This window comes from Saccopteryx bilineata, chromosome 2 (assembly GCF_036850765.1).
Source record: "Saccopteryx bilineata isolate mSacBil1 chromosome 2, mSacBil1_pri_phased_curated, whole genome shotgun sequence".
Taxonomy (NCBI): Eukaryota; Metazoa; Chordata; class Mammalia; order Chiroptera; family Emballonuridae; genus Saccopteryx; species Saccopteryx bilineata.
The window spans coordinates 306,730,296-306,751,942 of NC_089491.1; the positions used below are offsets into that span (position 1 = coordinate 306,730,296).

General features: G+C 38.9%; 1 protein-coding gene across 1 annotated transcript in view; it reads right to left on the bottom strand.

The window, feature by feature from the left end:
* Positions 1–660: 660 nt before the first annotated feature.
* Positions 661–21,647, bottom strand: part of ZC3H11A (zinc finger CCCH-type containing 11A) — a 28,128-nt gene continuing 7,141 nt past the window's right edge. The window contains exons 4-16 of the mRNA XM_066261641.1: positions 20,976–21,179; positions 20,732–20,848; positions 20,388–20,468; positions 19,454–19,564; positions 18,442–18,504; positions 17,050–17,142; positions 16,072–16,140; positions 9,040–9,543; positions 8,611–8,690; positions 5,526–5,856; positions 4,833–4,999; positions 4,132–4,199; positions 661–3,391 (exon numbers count right to left, since the gene is read on the bottom strand). Of these exons, the coding sequence (XP_066117738.1) occupies positions 3,133–3,391; positions 4,132–4,199; positions 4,833–4,999; positions 5,526–5,856; positions 8,611–8,690; positions 9,040–9,543; positions 16,072–16,140; positions 17,050–17,142; positions 18,442–18,504; positions 19,454–19,564; positions 20,388–20,468; positions 20,732–20,848; positions 20,976–21,179 (2,147 nt within the window). The 3' untranslated portion in view covers positions 661–3,132. The remainder of the gene's footprint in view (positions 3,392–4,131; positions 4,200–4,832; positions 5,000–5,525; positions 5,857–8,610; positions 8,691–9,039; positions 9,544–16,071; positions 16,141–17,049; positions 17,143–18,441; positions 18,505–19,453; positions 19,565–20,387; positions 20,469–20,731; positions 20,849–20,975; positions 21,180–21,647) is intronic.

Consider the following 21,647-nt stretch of genomic DNA (forward strand, 5'->3'; position numbering starts at 1 on the left):
TGCATAGATTATTGGTTTCAATATATTGAACCCAATTGCACCTAAGAAGATACCTGCATTTTCTTACTGTTAAATCTGAACACACTGGCTTGACACTACAGTAAAGATAAAAAGCAGTGATCATCAATGCAATGTAAGATGATGGTATAAAATAAGAGGTACATACTAAGTCAGGGGTCCCCAAACTTTTTACACAGGGGGCCAGTTCACTGTCCCTCAGACCATTGGAGGGCCGGACTATAAAAAAAACTATGAACAAATTCCTATGCACACTGCACATATCTTATTTTAAAGTAAAAAAACAAAACGGGAACAAATACAATATTTAAAATAAAGAACAAGTAAATTTAAATCAACAAATTGACCAATATTTCAATGGGAACTATGCTCCTCTCACTGACCACCAATGAAAGAGGTACCCTTCCAGAAGTGCGGCGGGACCGGATAAATGGCCTCAGGGAGCCGCATGTGGCCCGCGGGCCGTAGTTTGGGGACCCCTGTACTAAGTACTCAATAAAGGTCAGCTAGTTTTTAAGTGTTACCCATTAAACATCAACTGGTGACCACAGTTCCTGTTGCTAAATTGACAAAATCAAAGCAAGTATTTTTAAGAACTGCAGAAATATTTCAGCAAGATAAACTACAATTTTAGAAAAGGATAAGAGTTGGAACAACATAGAATAAGCTTTATTTTTGAAACTCTAATTATTAAACATCAGTCTTCTCTCTCTGATTTCAAAGACTGGTTGAAATGAAAATAAACTATTATGGTCATGAGAGAGGACCCACTGGAATTTGAGGTTAAGGTCACAATTTTAGAAATTTATCTTAAGACAAATACATGAAATGCAAATTATTTTGAAATTTTTGGCTACGGCCAAACTCTGTACAATTTGGGCTCTTTTAAAACTGAAAATCATCGTCACTGAAATTTGAATGCACAATCTACTTTGCTTTTTGTGAAAGATGATTCAACTTGTTGGGACTATTTGGAAAAGAATCTATATTCTTTGATGGCTAACAAATTTATAGATGACCTACAACAAAATATTGGCACACTACTGAAAAAACCTGGTCTTTCCTAAATTGAAAATGTATATGCCTTCATGCTTGAAAACTCTCAATTGTTGAATCCATCTAAGATCACTTCTAAGCCCTCTCTCTTTTTAAAAAATATAATGGCATTACTTGAGTTACAATGATAATGGCTAAGTATCAGTGCCAGAAAAGAATCCTCACATGTAATATTTGTCCTTACCTTAAGCATATGTGGCTAAAACTGAGCATACTTGTGGGCAAGTTTGCAGTGTGTCCCTGTAAGGGTTTCTAAAGCCAAGTAATACTCGTGAGATTGGAGCACTTACACCAAAGACCAACAACTTTCTGACTGGGGCCTCTCCTGAGGCAGATCCTAAGCTCAAGTGATATACCACTACTTAAGTCACAATGCCAAGATTTTCCTATACCAGTTTTATTTAAAACACAAATAAGTATTTCTCTTTGTGTAATGAATGGCAAATGGTTCAAATAATGCTGAACATGAATCACTGACTAATACAAGGGCTTTAAATATGAAACAAAATTATTTTTTAAAAAGCAAAAGAATAAAGGTTATACACAAAAGGACCTGGGATCTATAAGCTGATTCCAGAAATGAAATGAGTAGAAAATCTGTGGTGAAACCAAACATTCCACCCCTGCTATTATACAACATTCAGTCAGCTGAAGATGGATTGATAGAGGTGTGCCTGTACATAAATTTCAAGTCATTTTTGCTTGTGCAGAATCATCCAGATCTTCCCAAGACTGAATGGGCAGTCCTGTGGCTTTCTTCCTTTTTCATATTCCCAACAAGGCTACATGAAGTTCAACTCTTGATGAGCCACTTACAACAGCAGTTCCTTAGGAGCCAACATGACAGGTGGGTCAGATTTCCCTATAAGAAACAAAACTGGCCACCTACAGCAAAATATCAAAATGGACAAGTCCTTCTTTCCTCTTCCTTCCAATTACATATAATGTCTCCTTTCAAGACATTTAGCCTCATCATACTTGTTCCTTCAAAGTCTAAACCTTGAGGTGTGATGAAGGAGACCATAAAAAAAAAAAGTTCAATTCAGAATGAAGAAAACTGGATGGTATACAATACACCTCCAGAACATCTCAAATAATTTCTTCTGTAGTACAATTCATTGTACTGCTACAATTCATACATAAATATTAGAGCTTGAATGAGTTCATTTTTCCCCCAGATGATTAAAGGACACCAAATAAATATTGGGCAAGAGGAGTTTGCTGGGTGAGTCAGAAATACAAAATTAACCAATTTTTATTCCTGTGATAATTCAATAATAGGAGGCAACTTCATACTAAAAAAGAAGAGAATTCCTCTAATCATTATGTCACTATCTCTTATTAAGAATCCAGGGAATCCCAGAAATAGAAAATTAGTTTCAGAGGACCCCTGAGGCACTTTAAAGCCTTAAAAAATTACAGTAAAAATAAATTAGCTATTGATCTTCAGAGACTTACACAGCAGCAGAAATATGAAAATCGGGTCCAAAAAGTTATGTCTGGATTACAGGCTTCCTGAGCTGCTCAGCTCTAAAGCTTAGATATATCTCCAAATACTTTAAAAAAGACATACAATTTAACACAGACTGAGTGAATTTTTTTGTTGCTGTTTAGTGGTAGCGTGAAATTTGGTCCTTATGGTAGCAGCTGTCTTCATCCTTTTCAAACTCGGGTAACATTAAGTACATTACGACAATACATAAACGAAACAAAAAGGGGAAAAGCCAAAACGGACAAACACCTCAAGGAGTCATAAAGTTCTCTTGCACCCTTTCACTTAGACCTCCCTCTCAGTCTTTTTGTGGAGAGGGTAAGATAAAACTTTCTCTTGAAGATGCTAAACAATGGCATCAAATGGACAAAATGATAATAAAGGGACTTTAAAAATCTGACCCCAAGGAATCTAGGACACAGATAATTCAGAGGTATACTTCTGATTCGGGGCAAATTCTCAACTAAAGAAATGATCATCTTGGGTAAATGTTATAATAGATGAAACTTAAGTCCAGTATTTTGGTGAGTTTTTTGTTGTTTGTTTTCAATGTTCTACTACCACCTTCAGCTATCAATCATTTCTGATAGCTCAAGCAAAAGGTCATCTTCATCCTTCCCAGGATCCAGGTCAATCTCAGCTTCTAATTTGCCTCCTGAAATTTCCCATATTAGTTTCTCAAAATCATCCTCCATAGAGAGCGGGGGCTTTCCTGTTGAGGCAGAGCTGAGTCGGCGAGTTTTTGTGGCCATTTGGGATGAGGAAGGGCCAGACACTTCTGGTGGAGATGGATCTGAAGAGGACTGGGCTGGAGGCAGCACAAGACTATAAGAAAAACCCCAAAAGATTATTAAAAACTGTCCTTTGTTAATGGCTGGCTGGACTACCTAGTTTTAGGGCACAAAAAGTTAGCAAAGAGTTGTTTCTGAGGACACAAAAGGAATTGTTTTACTAATCTGGGACAAAGCATTTTCCTCCTTTTAAAAGAGAATTCAGACAGGTGTTCAAAACATTTTTTAAAATAATACAAGCAAAATATAAACAATGGCTCCTAAGGAGAATAGCAACCCCAAGCATCATGTTTTCTTGCAATCAATTTGAAGTTCAGATTTATTTAGATGTGGCTAAATTGTAAGTGCTTAATTATTTATATTTAGCCCCTGGACGGTTTACTCAGTGGAAGAGCATCAGCCCGGGGTAAGAATGTCCTGGGTTTGATTCCCGGTCAGGGAACACAAGAGAAGTGACCATCTGCTTCTCCACCCTCTCCACCTTCCCCTTCTCTCTTCCTCTTCCCCTCCCATAGCCAGTGGCTTGACTGGTTCGAGCATCAGCACTGGGTGCTGAGGATAGCTCGGTTGGTCTGAGCACGTCAACCTATGATGCTAAAAATAGCCAGTTGATTTGAGCATCAGCCCCAGATATGGGTTGCCGGGTGGATCCTGGTCGGGGCTCATGCAGGAGTCTCTCAATATCTCCCCTCCTCTCACTTAAAATTATTCTCTAGAGAGCATAAACAATAAAAGAGGCCTAAAGTTTGATTTAAAAGAATTGCAAGACATTACCTGTCTTTAGGTTTCTCTGTCTCACGCACAGTGACTGATCTGTCCTCAGAAAGGAGTGGGACAACAGCCTACAAAAGTAAGAGTAAGAATTCAGTGGAGAGAGTTAGGCTCTTTAATTTGAGCACATTCACTTTCTTTTGATGCCTTCTTAAAATCATGGCTATTATTCGTTAAGCCTGGGAATCGATGAATAAATAATCCACAGGTTGAGTGTAATCTATTATAAGCAATCTATTTTAAGCACCCAAAAATTAGCTTTCAAAAATCCCATCCTGGCCTGACCAGTGGTAGTACAAGCAAACTGAGGTCCCATGTTTGAAACTCCCAAGGTTGCTTGAGCGTGGGATCATAGAAATAATCCCATGGTCGCTGGCTTGAGCAAGGGGTCACTGGCTTGGCCTGAGCACCCTCTCACCCTGGTCAAGGCACATATGAGAAGCAATCAATAAACAACTAAAATGATGCAACTACAAGTTGATGCTTCTCATCTCCCTCTTCTTGTATCTCTCTCTAAAAAGAACAAAAAAATCCCCAAACCATTCTGCTATTTCTAACCGTAAACATGAAATATAGCAACAACCTAACCAACTGAAATGCTTAGGAAAACAGCAGAAAGTATCTCACATGGACACAGATAGAGCAAACCTTCCCTGCTGTCCTACCAAAGACTAAAGCGTCACTGAGTTATGTCTACTTCTTACCACCGCTGCTTTTTTGGCCGGGCTTTCCTGCAGGACACTGCTGGAGCTGAGAGGCTTCACAGCTGCGATGACAGCAGGGTGGATCTCTGCTGCCTTGCGTTTGGGGGCCAATTTGGGGGAAGAGACAACTTTAACCACAGATGGCTTCACATTCACTTTGGGTTTAGCTAGAAGGGTAGAAAATGTTTGATTAATAGCTAAAAAGACCCCTCTTTTACATGAAAAATAACTCAAAATATCAAAATTCATTCACAGTACTACATATACCACAAACAATTAGGAAAAAACAAACAACAACGAAGACACCAAGCCTGAAAATGACCCACAAGCAATCTGCACTACACATGGCCGAAATGCACACATATACTCAAAATGATTCCTTTCAGTGGCTCTTGAATTTGCTATTGCTCTTTTATTCTTGTTTTTCTTCTTTAGAACCAGAGGAAAGATGCACCACAGAAAGTTTTAGACAAAAATTTTCAAACAGCAATTTTAAATGCTGAGAAAGAAACTAATCTAGTTTTGTCTTTTTAAATAGAATTATCAGAACTGTTACTTACAATCCATCTGTATGACCAGGATACAAGACAAATGATATTCAACCCAATTGTTGCCAAGGAATTACTGAAACTTGTTAACTTTAAGATCCTAAAGCTAGACACATTTAAAAAAAAAAAAAAAGCATGCACTCACCTTTACTCCTTTTTTCCAATGTCTGTGCTGCACATTTGACATTTAATAGCGAGTCACCAATCCCTGAGGTTTCCACCTCCGCCTTCTGGGATGACTTTGTGGGAAGCCGCTTTGTTACATACCGTGTGATGCCTGGCACAGCAGTGAGCACTGGCTTCTCTGTTATTTGGGTATTACAAGAGTCTACATCCCCCCAAAGGGATGTCAAAACTGATTTTTCCTTCTGTGAGGTGACCCTCTCTGGCTGCTTTTGTACATGCTCATCTCTCATGGTCTCACATCTCTTGACTTGAATTTTAGTGGTGCCAATTCCTGTTGTCTCATTTGAAGCCTACGGATAAATTTAAACAACAGAATTAAAATCTAGTATCTCTAACAACCTATGATAATTAATATTTTTAAGTTATAAGTCTAACACCTGAGTCAAACAGTGTCTCACATGATCCAGAACACAAGAATATTTGCTCTTTATCTGATATTAAATAAAAAATACCAAGCTAGCCTGACCTGTGGTGTCACAGTGGATAAAGCATTGACCTGGAATGCTGAGGTCACTGGTTCGAAACCCTGACCTTGCCTGGTCAAGGTACATATGAGAAGCAATTATGACTTGATACTTCCTGCTCCTTCCCCATCCCTTCTCTCTCTCCCCTCTCTAAAATCAAGAAATAAAATCTTAAAAAAAATAGCTAAAGATTAAAAATGTGTGCAACAATAAAAAACTTTCTTTAAGATAATCATGACCCTGATCTAACAAAAATGATTTTAAATAATCAGACACTTGAACAAAGATTTATGTACAAAGATGTTCCAAACACACATACACATACAAAACCAACCAAAAAAAGCTGTTCATTATCTTAAAAGATAAAACCAAATCTAAAAGTCCACAGACTACATTTATATAATAAAATACTATGTGCCCAGTAAAGATAATTATCTTGAAGGATTATTAATATGGTAAAATTAAAGCAGGATACAAAACAATACACTGTATAACACTAGTCACACATAAAGGAGTTCACTTACATGTGTACATAAACGAAAGGCTTGAAGGAAAGCCATGAAAAAAACTAATGGTAGTTACATGTAGACTGGAATGATAGGACTTCTCATTTTTTTTTTTATAGGGACAGAGAGAGTCAGAGAGAGGGATAGACAGACAGAAACAGAGAGAGATGAGACGCATCAATCATCAGTTTTTCACTGCGACACTTTAGTTGTTCATTGATTGCTTTCTCATATGTGCCCTGACTGCGGGCCTTCAGCAAACCAAGTAATCCCCTGCTCGAGCCAGCGACCTTGGGTCCAAGCTGGTGAGCTCTTTGCTCAAACCAGTTGAACCTGCGCTCAAGCTGGCGACCTTGGGGTCTCAAACCTGGGTCCTCTACATCCCAGTCCGACGCTCTATCCACTGTGCCACCGCCTGGTCAGGCAGGACTTCTCATTCTTTTAAAAATAAAAATTTCCTGTAAGCTGGTATAGCCATCATGGAAGACAGTATGATAGTTCCTCAAAAAATTACATATGGCCAGCAATCCCTTTATTGGGTATCTACCCTCAAAATTAGAAAACATTGGTATGCAAAGACACATACACCCCCACGTTCACTGCAGCATTATTCACGGTGGCCAAGACTTGGAAACAATCAAAGTGTTCCTCGATAGAAGACTGGATAAAGAAGATGTCTCTCTCTCACACACACACACACTGGAATACTACTCAGCCATAATAAATGATGACAGTGACATTTACGACAACATGGATGGATCTTGAGAACGTTACATTGAGTGAAATAAGTAAATCAGAAAAAGCTAATAATTATATAAATTCACACAGACGTGGGATATAAAACTGAAAATCATGAACATAGACAAAAGTAAAGTGGTTACTGGGAGAGGGGAGTAAAGAGGCACAAGTGTGTATCCCACATAGGTGCGACATAAAACTAAGACTCAAGGACATAGCTGAAAGTGAAGTGGTTACCTGAGGGAGGGGTTGGGAGGAAGAGGACTAAAGAGGGACAAATATATGGTGACAAAATGATTTGACTTTGGGTGATGGGCACACAATGCAATCAACAGTTCAAATGGTATAGAGATGTTCACCCGAAGCCTATTATTTTACTGATTAATGTTACCCAATTAAATTTCATTTCTTAACAAACAAAAATCCCAAGTTTTGTGGGTTTTTTTAATTTTATTTTTGGGTTTTTTTTTGACAGAGAGAGAGTCAGAGAAAGGGACAGATAGTAACAGGCAGACAGGAAGGGAGAGAGATGAGAAGCATCACCAATTTTCATTATAGCACCTTAGTTGTTCATTGATTGCTATGCGCCTTGACTGGGGTCTACAGCAGAGTGAGTGACCCCTTGCTCAAGCCAGCGACCTTTGGCTTCAAGCCAGTGAACTTTGGGCTCAAGCCAGTGACCATGGGGTAATGTCTATGATCCCATGCTCAAGCCGGCAATGCCGCACTCAAGCTGAATGAGCCCACACTCAAGCTGGCGAACTCAGGGTTTCAATCCTGGGTCCTCCACATCCCAGTCCGACACTCTATCTACTGCGCCACCGCCTGGTCAGGCCATCTTATCAAGTTTTATACAGTGATTTAACTAGCATTATTCTCAAAATCACAGGAAAAAGTGGTTTAAAAAAACTTTAAGATAGATGGCCCTGGACGGGTGGCTCAGTGGATAAAGCATCAACCCGGCATGCCAGATGTGGCAGGTTCGACCCCCCCCAAGTGAGGGCATGTATGAGAAGCAATCAACGAGGATACAACTAACTGGAATAACTAAGTGAAATAAGTTGATGCTTCTCTGTCACTCCCTCTTTCTCAAATCGATGGGAAAAAAGGACAGAGGTCACTGATGACATACATAAAAGTACAGAAAGCTCCCATTAGAAAAAATATTTTTTCCCCATAGAAAATTATAAACAAAGTGAAAGACTGTTTATATAACATACCAGTGAAGTTTTAAATAGAAATTTATTATAAGCTAAAACTATAAAGCACATTTTACCATTCATCTGGCATTCACTTGCCATGGACCAAACTATAAAATGATTTTAAATAAACTCACCTCTTTAACCTCTATTCTAGTAAAACTGCTATGAAATGCAACTTCACTTTCTTCTCGAAGTTTCTTCTCTTCTTTTATACCTATATTCACATTAAACAGATCATTAGTTATTTCATTTAGGCTGCAACTTCATGACAGATGAAGTTAAAACTTTTCTTAAAGAAAGTAATGCTAAGATAGGACAAATAAAATTAGAAATAAAGCCATTAGTCCTCATAAAGTTTCGATATGAACATTAAAATGTCAAAAGTCTATATAGTGCTGCTGTAGACAAAGGGTTTAACTTCATTTAAATCCAGTGGTTTTCACAGGTCATTTGAGTAAAGATAACTTTTCACAGAACTCCTGTAAATCCCCTGTGGATCGCTAACTACCCTTTGGAATGCTACTTGGGGAAGTGGTACTACAGACCAAATTCTTTCCTGTTACCTGATTTTTTGGTGATTCGGAGAAGCCGCCTAGCCCCTGGGGTGCCCTCGGGCTGAGGCTGGGAGCCGGTGCTGCTCTCGGAGCTCTGCTGCACCCTCAGGGCCTTCTCCAGCTTAATTTCTTCCAGCGTCTTGATGTACACCTCCTGAACAGACTTCGTTCTACCTGTAGGCTCCTCTGATTGTCCTTTGTTGGCAACTATTGGTGGCAAACCCACTGCTTTTTTAATTTCATTATCAGTCTTTAACTTGATGCAGGTTACATCTTTTTTGCTTTTTTGTCTTTCTGCTTCCTGCTGCCGATGTTTCTTTTCAGCTAGGACCTCAGAGAAGGTTTTGATTCGGATAGTGGAAGAGCTTCTTGCTCCTGAAGTAGAATCATCACTTTTTGAAGGTCCTTCTGTCTTGAGTTTAGTTTGCAATTCTCCACGTTTCTGACTGGCTTTTTCGAGAAGAATTTCTTCTAAAGTCTTCACGTGGATTTCACCAACTTTAGTAACTCCCTCTGTTTTCAAGGGGAAAAACAAGTCACTGTACTTGGCGCTCATCTGTGAAATGACTTATTATAGTCTCTCCATTCTTGCATCAGGACAGAGTACAACAGAGTGGTATCATTTAGGTATGCACTTAAAAATAATCAACAGTACGTTAGTTTCCACCTCAAATTTAGAATACTGCACTCTGTCAGGTATGGCACTCAAGGAAAACTCTCAGGCAAAAATTATTACTGATTTGGATTTCTAGTCAGAAGCCTATCTTGAGGAACCTGAAAGTCATTTATGACTTGAAGAAACTTGTCATTCAATTACCCACAGATATAAATATGTCCTGGACGCTGTGCCAGAAATGTAATGGTAAGCAAAATACAATCTCTGCCCACATGCCCACATGTAGTTTATAGTTTAACAGACAAATAATTAAGCAACAACAAAGTATGGTGACAGGAGATTTGATAAAGGAAATATAAAGCTATATAGGAGCATGTAACAAGAATGCCAATTTCTGTCTAGAAGTTGGTTAAGGGAAACTTTTCAGAGGAAATTATATAATATTAAGCGAGATATATATATATATATATATATATATATATATTGTATTTTTCTGAAGCTGGAAACGGGGAGAGACAGTCAGACAGACTCCTGCATGCGCCCAACCGGGATCCACCTGGCACGCCCACCAGGGGGCGATGCTCTGTTGTGACCAGAGCCACTCCAGCGCCTGGGGCAGAGGCCAAAGAGCCATCCCCAGTGCCCGGGCCATCTTTGCTCCAATGGAGCCTCGCTGCGGGAGGGGAAGAGAGAGACAGAGAGGAAGGAGAGGGGGAGGGGTGGTGAAGCAGATGAGCGCCTCTCCTGTGTGCCCTGGCCGGGAATCGAACCTGGGACTTCTGCATGCCAGGCCGACGTTCTACCACTGAGCCAACTGGCCAGGGCCTTAAGCGATATTAAAAGGATGAAAAAGGATGAAAAGGAAGCAAAACAGGTGACAAGACTGAAGAAAAATGTGAAAGGCCCAGAGACTGACAAGCCAATGAAGAGCTATTTTTAATGATATATTAAGCATTCTTCAGGTTTAAACTGGAGAGCAAATTTTACACTTGACAGATATGCATGTCCTCCTTACTACAGGGCCGAAGAAAGAAATAATGAAGTGATATGGAAAAAACAAGAATAATTTGGATATTACAAACACACATATTTATTTAACCACTAAATACTATTTTAACACAAGCTTTGAACCAAAAATATCCTTTTACAAACTTAAACACATCATGTTCTGAACCTTTGTATATACTGTTATGTCTACATGGAACAGTCACTACTTGTCTCATTGCTCGTTAGCTTTAACGGAGTTCATCTTAGAACCTGACAACCTCCAAATCTAGTTTGCTACAATGATCACACAGCACAACTACTGTATTTCCAATCACACTAAATACTATATTTACTAAACTGCAATACTTTAGTACAGTACCTGTTAGAAAGCACTCAAACACTTATTTATTTCCTTAGGTTTTTAAAACAAAAATTCTTCCCTTTCAAAATGGTAGACTGATCTAAACTAACAACTCCAAGGAAGTACTAAGTGAATGGTGACACAGTGCCTGTTTCTCTACCCTACCAAAATTTCATCAAAACAGTAGAGAAAACGTTAAAAGTTGAATAAATTCACAATAGCAAATGGAAACCAAAAATGCCACTGGCAGAGCCTTAATCTTGAGCCATTTCCGAGACAAAAAACAGATGTCTGAATTTACAGAAAAAGAACAACCTGTAGGAGTGAGATGTTCTTCCCAGCAAAGCCAAAGAAAACTGCCAAACTGGTATGGAGAGCAGCAGTGGGTAGGAACTGAAGGGTGGCCTATAGAGCAGCCGGGCCAGTCAGGACCTTCTCCTGAGAACTCTCTAAGAGGAGAATCTGCCGGGGAATGGAGCACATGATAAGGATATTGGGGCTGGAGAGAAGTACAGCATGAAGAATTTCAGGCTTTCACAAAGGCCAAGCAGAAAAACAGTGGTAGAGGTGAGGCAGGAGAAAACTAAAAAGCAAAGCTAGGAAAGGAAAGAAATTAGCTGCACTCTGAAAGTCTTTCTTTCTGTGGTAATCACATGGACCTCCAGCCTTTCAGCCTGCAACTCACACAAACTGCCTTTAGTGTACCCTCTCCCCTTCGGCAGACATTTAAAGTCAGGTCTCCCAGTCATGACAGAGGACTACTTGGAAAAAAAAACTTTAGAAGCACAGAGAAAATCTTAGGCCAGGTACTTACAACTATGGATAAGAAACATTAAAAATGAACCAAAATGAACAAAGAGAAGTGATGAAGAAGACAAGTAATACATATACATTTTTTTCTTTTTAGTGAGAGAATGACAGGGACAGGGAGAGAGATGGGAAGCATCAACTGGTTGTTGTGGCACCTTAGTACCTTAGTTGTTCACTGATTGCTTCTCATATGTGCTTTGATGGGGGGAGGGGCTCTATAGCCAAGCCCCCTTGCTCAAGACAGCAACCTTGCGACCTTTGGGCTCAGGCCAGCAACTATGGGGTCATGTCTAAGCTCCCACACTCAAGCCAGTGGCCTTGGGATTTTGAACCTAGGTCCTCAGCTCTATACACTGAGCACCCCACAAGTCAGGCCATATACATATCTTTTTTTAAAAAAAGATTCAAATTAGATACCAGAGCAGTTTGAAATCAGGCTGTGAAAAAAAGAGAAATCAGAGAAAAAAAAAAACCCCAAGTTCTTGGAAAATAAAAACACAGGCATCAAAATAAATCCAACTGAAGGCCTAAGTAATAAAAAAACAAAACAAAACAAAAACTCCAGCAAGGCCAGTCAAAAATCAGCCATCCGTAACAGGATTGGCTAAATTAGTAGTCCATGGGCCAAATCTGGCCATGGTCTAAATTTTACACATAGAGCTACTGGAACACAGCCACACTCATTCATTTCCATATTGCATATGGCTGCTTTCACACTGTAGTAGCAGAGCTGAGTAGTTGTGACAGAGACTGTGGACTGCAAAGCCTAAAATATTTATTATCTGACCCCTTATAGAAAAAGATTTTCACCCTGGCTGGTTGGCTCAGTGGTAGAGTGTCGGCCTGGCGTGTAGGAGTCCCGGGTTCGATTCCCGGCCAGGGCACACAGGAGAAGTGCCCATCTGCTTCTCCACCCCTCCCCCTCTTCTTCCTCTCTGTCTCTCTCTTCCCCTCCCGCAGCCGAGGCTCCATTGGAGCAAAGGTGGCCCGGGCGCTGAGGATGGCTCTGTGGCCTCTGCCTCAGGCGCTAGGATGGCTCTGGATGCAACAGAGCGATACCCCAGAGGGGCAGAGCATCACCCCCTGGTGGGCATGCCGGGTGGATCTCGGTCGGGCGCATGCGGGAGTCTGACTGCCTCCCCGTTTCCAGCTTTGGAAAAAAGAAAAAAAAAAAAAAAAAGAAAAAGAGATTTTCAATTCCTAATCTAAAAAATAAAGCCAAGCAAAGCAAAGATCAGAAAAGGTAAGGCAAAAAACCCCAAAGGGATAGAAAATATAAAGGTTAAAAAATAGGTGGTGGAGCCTATGTTCAAAAGCTCCATCATCTGTCGAGTAAGAATTCCAGAACGATGGTGCCAGCTGGGCATGCATGCAGAAAAAATGGCCCTTGCCTGAAATTCACACAACTCAGTCTCTCCCTGTGTGACTTCAGTTCTCTCCAAACCACTGTTCCATCCCCCAGAGCCCAGGGGCAGTTGTGAGAATTTCATGAGATAATATACATGAAGCCACTTGACATCCATAGGAACTTGGGTCTGGTTCCAAACCACAATGTACACAGCCTTAGGCTCACTTTCCTGGAGAAGACATCCACCACGCCTGCCAGAGTGCATAACCTGAAGGGGACAATTCACACTGTATGGTAGTCTATAATGAACTTAACACTGGAATATTAAATAACTTCCTGTTGTTCTCACTAGTACTATACATGATTGTGAGAGGGTGCTGAGTAGGGAGGAATCATGTTATAATTTGTTCTTTATTTCAGGTAAGACCAGGAACCTCTAGGTTCTGAGATCCTTAAACTTTTCAATCTAAGCCTGACCTGTGGGGGTGCAGGGAATAGTACTGACCTGGAACACTGAGGTCGCCAGTTCAAAGACCTAGGCATGCCTGGTCGAGGCACATATGGCAAGCAATTACTAGAAGTTGATGCTTCTCACTCCACCCCCCTATCTCTTTCTCTAAAATCAATAAGTAAAATCTTTTTGTGTGTGTGTGTGTGACAGCGACAGAGTCAGAGAGAGACAGATAGAGACAGACCGACAGGAAGGGAGAGAGATGAGAATCATCAATTCTTTGTTGCGGCACCTTAGTTGTTCACTGATTGTTTTCTCATATGTGCCCTGACCGGGGGACTACAGCAGACTGAGTGACCCCTTGCTCGAGCCAGCGACCGAGGGCTCAAGCTGGTGAGCCTTGCTACAACCAGATGAGCCCCCACTCAAGCTGGTGACCTCGAGGTCTTGAACCTGGGTCCTCACCTTCCTAGTCCCACACTCCATCCACTGCACCACTGCCTGGACAGGCTAAATAAAATCTTTTAAAAAAAATTGCAAGGCAACGATCAATCTATCACTGGCCGGTTGGTTCAGCGGCAGAGCATCTTCCTGGCATGTGGAAGTCCTGGGTTCGATTCCTGGTCAGGGCACACAGGATAAGTGTGCGTGGTCAGGGCACACATCAGCTTCTCCATTCCTCTCCCTTCTCTCTCTCTCTCTCTCTGCCTTACTCAAATGGTTCTAGCAAAGTGGCCTCGGGTGCTGAGGATGGCTTCATAGCCTCGCCTCAGGTGCTAAAATAGCTCAGTTGCTGAGCAATGGAGCAGCGATCCCAGATGGGCAGAGCATCACCCTGGTCCAGGTGGATCCTGGTCAGGGCGCATGCAGGAGTCTGTCTCTGCCTCCCTGCCTCTCACTTAATAAAAAAAATTATCAATGCTTTAAATAAATGCCAACATTATTTCCAGAACAGATATTGATACAATATACCAATACTAATATTAACCAAGGACTTCTGGACAAATTCTCTTCTTCTCAATAAAGAATTGTAGTAAAAAAAAAAAAGAAAAGAAAAATATTTCATAGTGACAAAAAGGTTGTTTACAAAGAGTAAGAATGTTTGACATCAGATTTTCTTTTTATGATGCTGGTAAAATATTAATATCCAAATCATACAAGGATAAAATGAATAGCAGAGACTAATACCATTCATAAATATGGATATAAAGATTAAAAAGTATCAAACAGGTCTAACCAGGGGGTGGTGCAGTGGATAGAGCGTCAGCCTGGGATGCAGAGAACCCAGGTTCAAAACCTCAAGGTCACTAGCTTGATCATGGGCTCATCTGGCTTGAGTGCAAGCTCACCAGCTTGAGTGCAGGGTCACTGGCTTGAGTGTGGGATCACAGACTTGACTCCACGGTTGCTGGCTTAAGCAAGGGGTCACTGGCTAGGCTGGAGTCCCCCTCCCCCCCCCCAGGTCAAGCAATCAATGGCAACAACTAAGGTGCCGCAATGAAGAACAGATGTTTCTCATCTCTCTCCCTTCCTGTCTGTCTGTCCCTATCTGTCCCTGTCTCCCATTAAAAAAAAAAAGCATCAAATCAAATCTAGCAATGTATAAAAGAGGTAAATGGTTGAATACCTGATCATTTTATTATTATTCTTTTTTTTTTTTTTTTAGAGAGGAGAGGGAGAGAGAGGAGAGACAGAGAGAGAGAGAGGGGGGAGGAGCAGGAAGCATCAACTCCCATATGTGCCTTGACCAGGCAAGCCCAGGGTTTCGAACCGGCGACCTCAGCATTTCCAGGTCGATGCTTTATCCACTGTGCCACCACAGGTCAGGCCATTTTATTATTCTTTAAATTGTATACATACACACAGTTATGTAGTTATCTCACAATTTAAAAAACTAAACAGAGTATAAGAATATAAAGAAGATAATTAAAATTACCTAAAACCTCAATTCTCAGATAAAGCCAATGTTAATATTTTGATGTATTTTTTCCAGTGTTTTTTCTAGGCATATATTATTTTTAGAAAATTGAAATCATATCATATATACAGGGACTTATTCCTGAGAGTAAGTTTCTATTGTTTATTATAAGACACTTGAAAAATTTTTTTTTACCCTAAAGCAAAAAGTCAAAGTGATGTGTTCTTTTGTAACCTTTCTTCACTCAATATGAGAATTTTCTGCATCACTATTATTCAGAATGTGACTTTTCATAACAGTAATTATTTTAGTATGTAACTAACTTAATTTAATCTATTCCTTTTTGTTAGATACTTAGTTTCTAATTTCCTATTATCCATGCAATGGTGAAAAATAATTATGCCAGTGAGTAATCAATTATTTAAACAAACAAAACCACACACAAAAATGAAAAAAATATAAAAAAGAGAAGAAGCCCTAACCTAACTCAACAGGTAAATAGGAGAAAAAGTAAAAACTTTATGGCCAGAAACAAATAGGGTTTACCTACCTGCTGCCTCCTCATTGTTTAGACCAGCTGACACACCTAATCGTTCCTTTAGAGACTTGGAAACTTGAACTGTAAAAAACAAAACAAAATAGAAAATTAAAGTTAAACAGACTTTTTATAGGTCAAATGTCTTTTTCAAAGGTCACAAATTAGGCGTATACTTGTCTGCTACGCAAATGCTTTTTAAAAATGCCTTTAAGTCTTAAGACATTTTGAAACTTTCTTCTCTATGCAAATCATAAATTCCCTAGAGCTTAAACATTTTTTCCTTTAGACTTGGAAAACAGAAACTACTGAGATTAGTAAAATAAATTTGTCACCATACACCCTTCTAAAATCTTACTGGCATTAAGTTTTTTCCCCTGCTTGACTGGTGGCAGCACAATGGATAGAGCGTCGACCTGAGACGCTGAGGTCCTATTTTTGAAACTGTAAGGTCCCTGGCTTGAGCCCAAGGTCTCTGGCTTGGTTTGAGCCTCCCACTGTATGAAAAGCAATCAATGAACAACTTAAGTAACGCAACTATGAGTTGACATTTGTCATCGCTCTCCCTTCCTGTTTCTCTCAAAAAAACTTTTTCTCCTACATCTATAGTATTTGAAATATGTTCTTTTAGTTATTAGAATCTTCAAAATAATTGATGGTCAAGGAGAAAAGGAATTTGGCTGCAAATTTTGTGCTTCCATAACTCTGTGTACCTTCCCTCTCACAGAATTTATCACACTATATACAAGTATTTCCATCTGCCATTATACCATAAGCTCTTGAGGACTGTGATGGTGTTTATTTTATCCAGAGGTTTCTACCTAGAACCTAGCAAAGAAAGCACTAAAAAATGTTTGTTAAATAATAATAAAACGTATACCAGGAGATCATCTAATTCACCTAAACTAAAAGAATAGCAAACTAGACCTGGTAACATTAAGGGAGATAAATGTCAGAATTACACACACACAAAGTGGGTAATAGCAAAGGTACCTTTCTTTGGTGTCTTGTCAGTTTCAGGAGCATCAACTTTCTTCCCTAGCCTCTGTGCAAGGCTACGCTTTAATGGAGGATCACTGTCATCACCTACAAACAGAGGGAACTTAGTTTAAGAGTTCAAGTCAACCTTCAGCAAGGTCTAGAAATACAAGCAAAATCAAACAACATAGAATACTTATATAAGTTTTTTGCATTTACATGGTGTTTGTTCACTAACTTCCTTAGAACTCGATGTTAAAGAAGAAATAAAAATATCCCAAGAGAGATAAAGTACGGGACAAAAATTAGAATGCACAAATTAACATTTACCAAATAACTGACTAAAATTACAAATGAAGGATTATGAATCCTGGTTAAGGCTGAAATTCAGAATTAGGAATATATGAAAAAATCATGTACATAAAAGTCAACGTGCCACTTGCTGAATTCTAGGTAAATTTATAGTTTAATGCACCAGGGATTAGGAGGACAGCAAAAAGAACCACAAAATTTACGGTAAACTTTTTCTATGATATGAAAACTCTGAAGGCCAAACAGTCCCCCTCTTCAATTCCAGGTAAGAAATCTAAGGTTATAAAAGGCTCTGTATCTTAGCCAAGTCACCAATTAGTGATGGAGCAAAGATCTGAGCAAAGTTTCCTGAGTCCTTGTTTATTACATTATACTATTCAATACAGGTTGTTTAAATGTCATGAATTGTTGTTTTTTGAATTCCTTGACTGAAAATACAATCTTTGCAGGGTCAAATAAAAAATCTGAAGGACTAAAGAGAGTCGTCTCTCCTTTCATTTATATTTAAATATGAAACCAAAAATATAAAAAAGCTTACTTTTGTATTTTTTACCTGAAATTTCTCAGAAAGAATGGTGTCAAAGGAAACCTTAAACAGGTAAGATTTCATATTTGTAAGCACATTTAAAGAGTATGAAGGAACCTCTGAATTCACAGGAGATTTTTAAAATAATTCTGAGGCAGAAACACTAGGGTGAGTACACAACAATTCAGTAATATGGTAAAATATGTCCCTAAATATAAACCAGCACTAATGAATTCAGGGACTGAATTTATATTAATGTGACACTTTCCCTCAAAAAATTCAAATTTCTTATTGTTCCACAGTAACAGATACTCTTTACTGTTTTTTAAACATACTACCTTCTAAAAAGTTGGCCATAATCAAATTAAATTGTAACACTATAAATTTCTATGCCTTCAATAAAGGATATAATGCTCACGTGAAAAACATGAATTTAAATGTACTTTCACCCAAGAATACAGTGGAATACAAATGAATATGACACGGCACTTCTCTAAAGAGAATTCTGGAGGAGTATCATATTAATGCACAAAGCAAAAAACAAAGGATATGCACAAAATGTATCTCACCTACTGAAAATTTTCGTTTCCCCAGTCTCTCGGTGAGACTCAATCTTACAAGGGGTTCTTCTCCTGAAATGGCAAAATCAGAATTTCTCTACCATTAGCCATTAGCCTATTTTTCTATATTCAGTAACTACTAATGGGTACAAAATATGTGCTGATATTCACATAAGGCAACCCTGTCTCTTGAAAATCAAATTTCAGTCTTAAGGCTTATCATATTAAAAAACATGTTAAATAATTTAAATAGCCAAATACACAGCCCGAAGGTAAGCCAAGTATACAAAAACAAGTTGTATTTTAATCAACTGATTATAAACCTAACCTATACTTTCGCTGGTGTGCTTTGACATGCTAAAAAATAATAACCTGGCCTGTGGTGGCGCAGTGGACAAAGCATCAACCTAGAAAGCTGAGGTCACTGGTTCAAAACACTGGGCTTGCCCAATCAAGGCACATACAGGAAGCAACTACTAGGAGTTGATGCTTCCCGCTCCTCCCGCAGACCCCGCCCTTTCTCCAAAAATCAATAAAGTCTTAAAAAAATATCATAGTCCACTGCTAGCCAACTCTCCTATAACCTTTTATGCTCACTCCAGAAGAAGTGAGCTCTTCTTTCTAATTCTTTGTTGTCTGAATGGCACATTTAACTATCTTCATTATTATAATTACTTGTATCACACATCCCTTACTAGATTTAAAACTATTAAGGGAAATATTTCTATAACTTAAAGGGTTTACTATAGTTCTTTATGCACAATGAGCAGACAATAGATTTAGTGAGTAGATACAAATAAACAGTAAATATAAAACTTAAATAGACATAATTGTGAGAACCACGTAAGAATTTCAACCTTTTTAATAGCAAATACACTAACTTCTCTTTTCATTCTCCTATCCAATCAACATACTGAACTCTTCCTGCAAATCCATCAAACACAAAAGGCAACAAGGATTTTGTTGTCCCAGTTATTTTAAAGTAGTAGCCTAATAATTCTATGGCCTACCTATACCTCACCTTGTTTGCAGGACAGAGTTACTGTCCTCACCACAGTCCGGACATTCTCTTTTTCAGGACCTGGAATGGGCTGAGGTTGGAGTAAAAGACTGGAAACTCCTGAAGAACCTTCTGAATAAAGCAAGCCAAAGAAGAGCAAATTATTTAGGGAAAATAAAGCTATCAAAATCAAGAAATTTGATTTGTAACCAAGTAAGTCCAACACAGGTCACTGGACAATTTCAAGACAATCAGCTTCTCTGTTCCTGTTTGCCTACAGTGACATGGGGGTGCTGGAAGAAGTAGAGACAATCCCTTCTTCTTATCTTCTTTGTGCACAAATGTAAATAAAACAAAATTGTTTTGAATGACTTAGGCACTCAATCTACTTTTATTTACAAATGATAACATTATTCTAAAGTTACCTTAGAAACACACCAACTGTCAGGTGTGTCAATTCCATCTTTTTCATCTATATTCAATTACATGCAAAACACAACTTCAAGGTTCCTACAGAAAAAGCTTTACCAATAGGGTACTTAAAACCAACCACTTGATTCTCTCTAAATATTTTCATACTCTAATTTTTGGGGTTGGAAATATATAAATCAACTAGGCTGAGGCAAGAGCCAGAAGAAAGTCCTAGCAACTCTTAAGAATTGATCTACTACAAAATAAAGCATTTCCCCTTTTGATATGCTTTATTTCTCAAGATAATACGGTTCTTTTGGGTTCATTAATTATAGCGCTTAGCTGTAATAGTTAGGAAATGAAACAGAGTTGCAATGAACTAAAAGAGCAACCATGATTTAATTAAGTAAGTCTGTGTTTTACTTCAACGCAGCCACAGAAATCAAATTCATTCTGGCTGCTGCAAAGTGTTCTTATTATCAGAAGTGTCCCAATCATTCTCCTCTAGCAACATTCAGTGATCTGGTCAAAACTGATGACTTACCACCTTGCTTCTTGGATTTTTCCTTCATTTTCTTTGACTTAATTTCCTCAAGAGTTTTTATTCCAAAATTCAAACATTCACCTAAGAAATGCAAATAGAAATCACATAAGGAACCAGTTAACTTTTTCACCTTTGCCATTTTATTTGTACACAACAGGTGTTCAGACGTTTTCTAAATAAATAAGAGGAAGTATGTGCGTTTATGTACAACAGGGGCAGAGAAGAGAGAGGTGGTGGTTACTGGGAACTATATAAATTTCAGAAGTATTTAAAATAGTATGGACACATACAATAGTGCTGTAAGATTTATGAATGGGAACCAGCATCATACAGCCTCTTCTTACCTTGTTTTAAACTGACCCCAGGTTTCCGGGCCGAGGCCACTCGTAATCCATTATGAACTTCTGGAGTTGGTTGCAGGGTAGGTGTTTTGGTTTCATCACCTTCCTCAGAAAACTGATCTATAGCATTAACATTTAAGGCAAATTTATAATTAAAAACAAGCCTGGAGCCTTAATCTTGATTCTATCTAATTCACTAAGTGACCCTGCTCACTTAACTTGCTTTCAAGAAAGAACTAAAACCTACCATCATCATCTTCATCATCATCTGCAGCATTGATTACAACTGGTGGATGTGTGGGGCTGGGTATGTTTTCAGAACTTTCTACTTTCATCACACCTCGCAGCTGAGGGGAGGGATTAGACTGGACAGACAATTTGTTCTGTTGAACTGTGAGCTGGCAAGCCTTCACTTCCTCTTCTGGTGACTCAGGCACAGTGGGCAACACAGCTACACATACAAAATTAGCCAAAAATTAAAAATAGAAGATATAGTCCTAATTCATCAAAAATCCCTGACTACCTATAACTTTGGTGTATTTTCCTTATGAGTACTTATGTCTTTTTACTTAATTTCCCCATTTTCCCAATTAGGTTCTAAACTTCTAAGGAGGGAAAAATGGCTTTTAGTTAATTACACTTCACTGTAAGTAAACATACTCAAAGTGGCCACTCAAAACAGAATAAAGAGGAGGCTAGATGCATAGTGACTGTAAATTCTAGACATATAATTTTAATATGATAATTCTAGGCTTTATCTTCAACAAGAAGTACATTTTTTTAAATTAATTTATTTATTTATTCATTTTAGAGAGGAGAGGGAGAGACAGAGAAAGAGGAGAGACAGAAAGAGAAGGGGGGAGGAGCTGGAAGCATCAACTCCCCTATGTGCCTTGACCGGACAAGCCCAGGTTTTCGA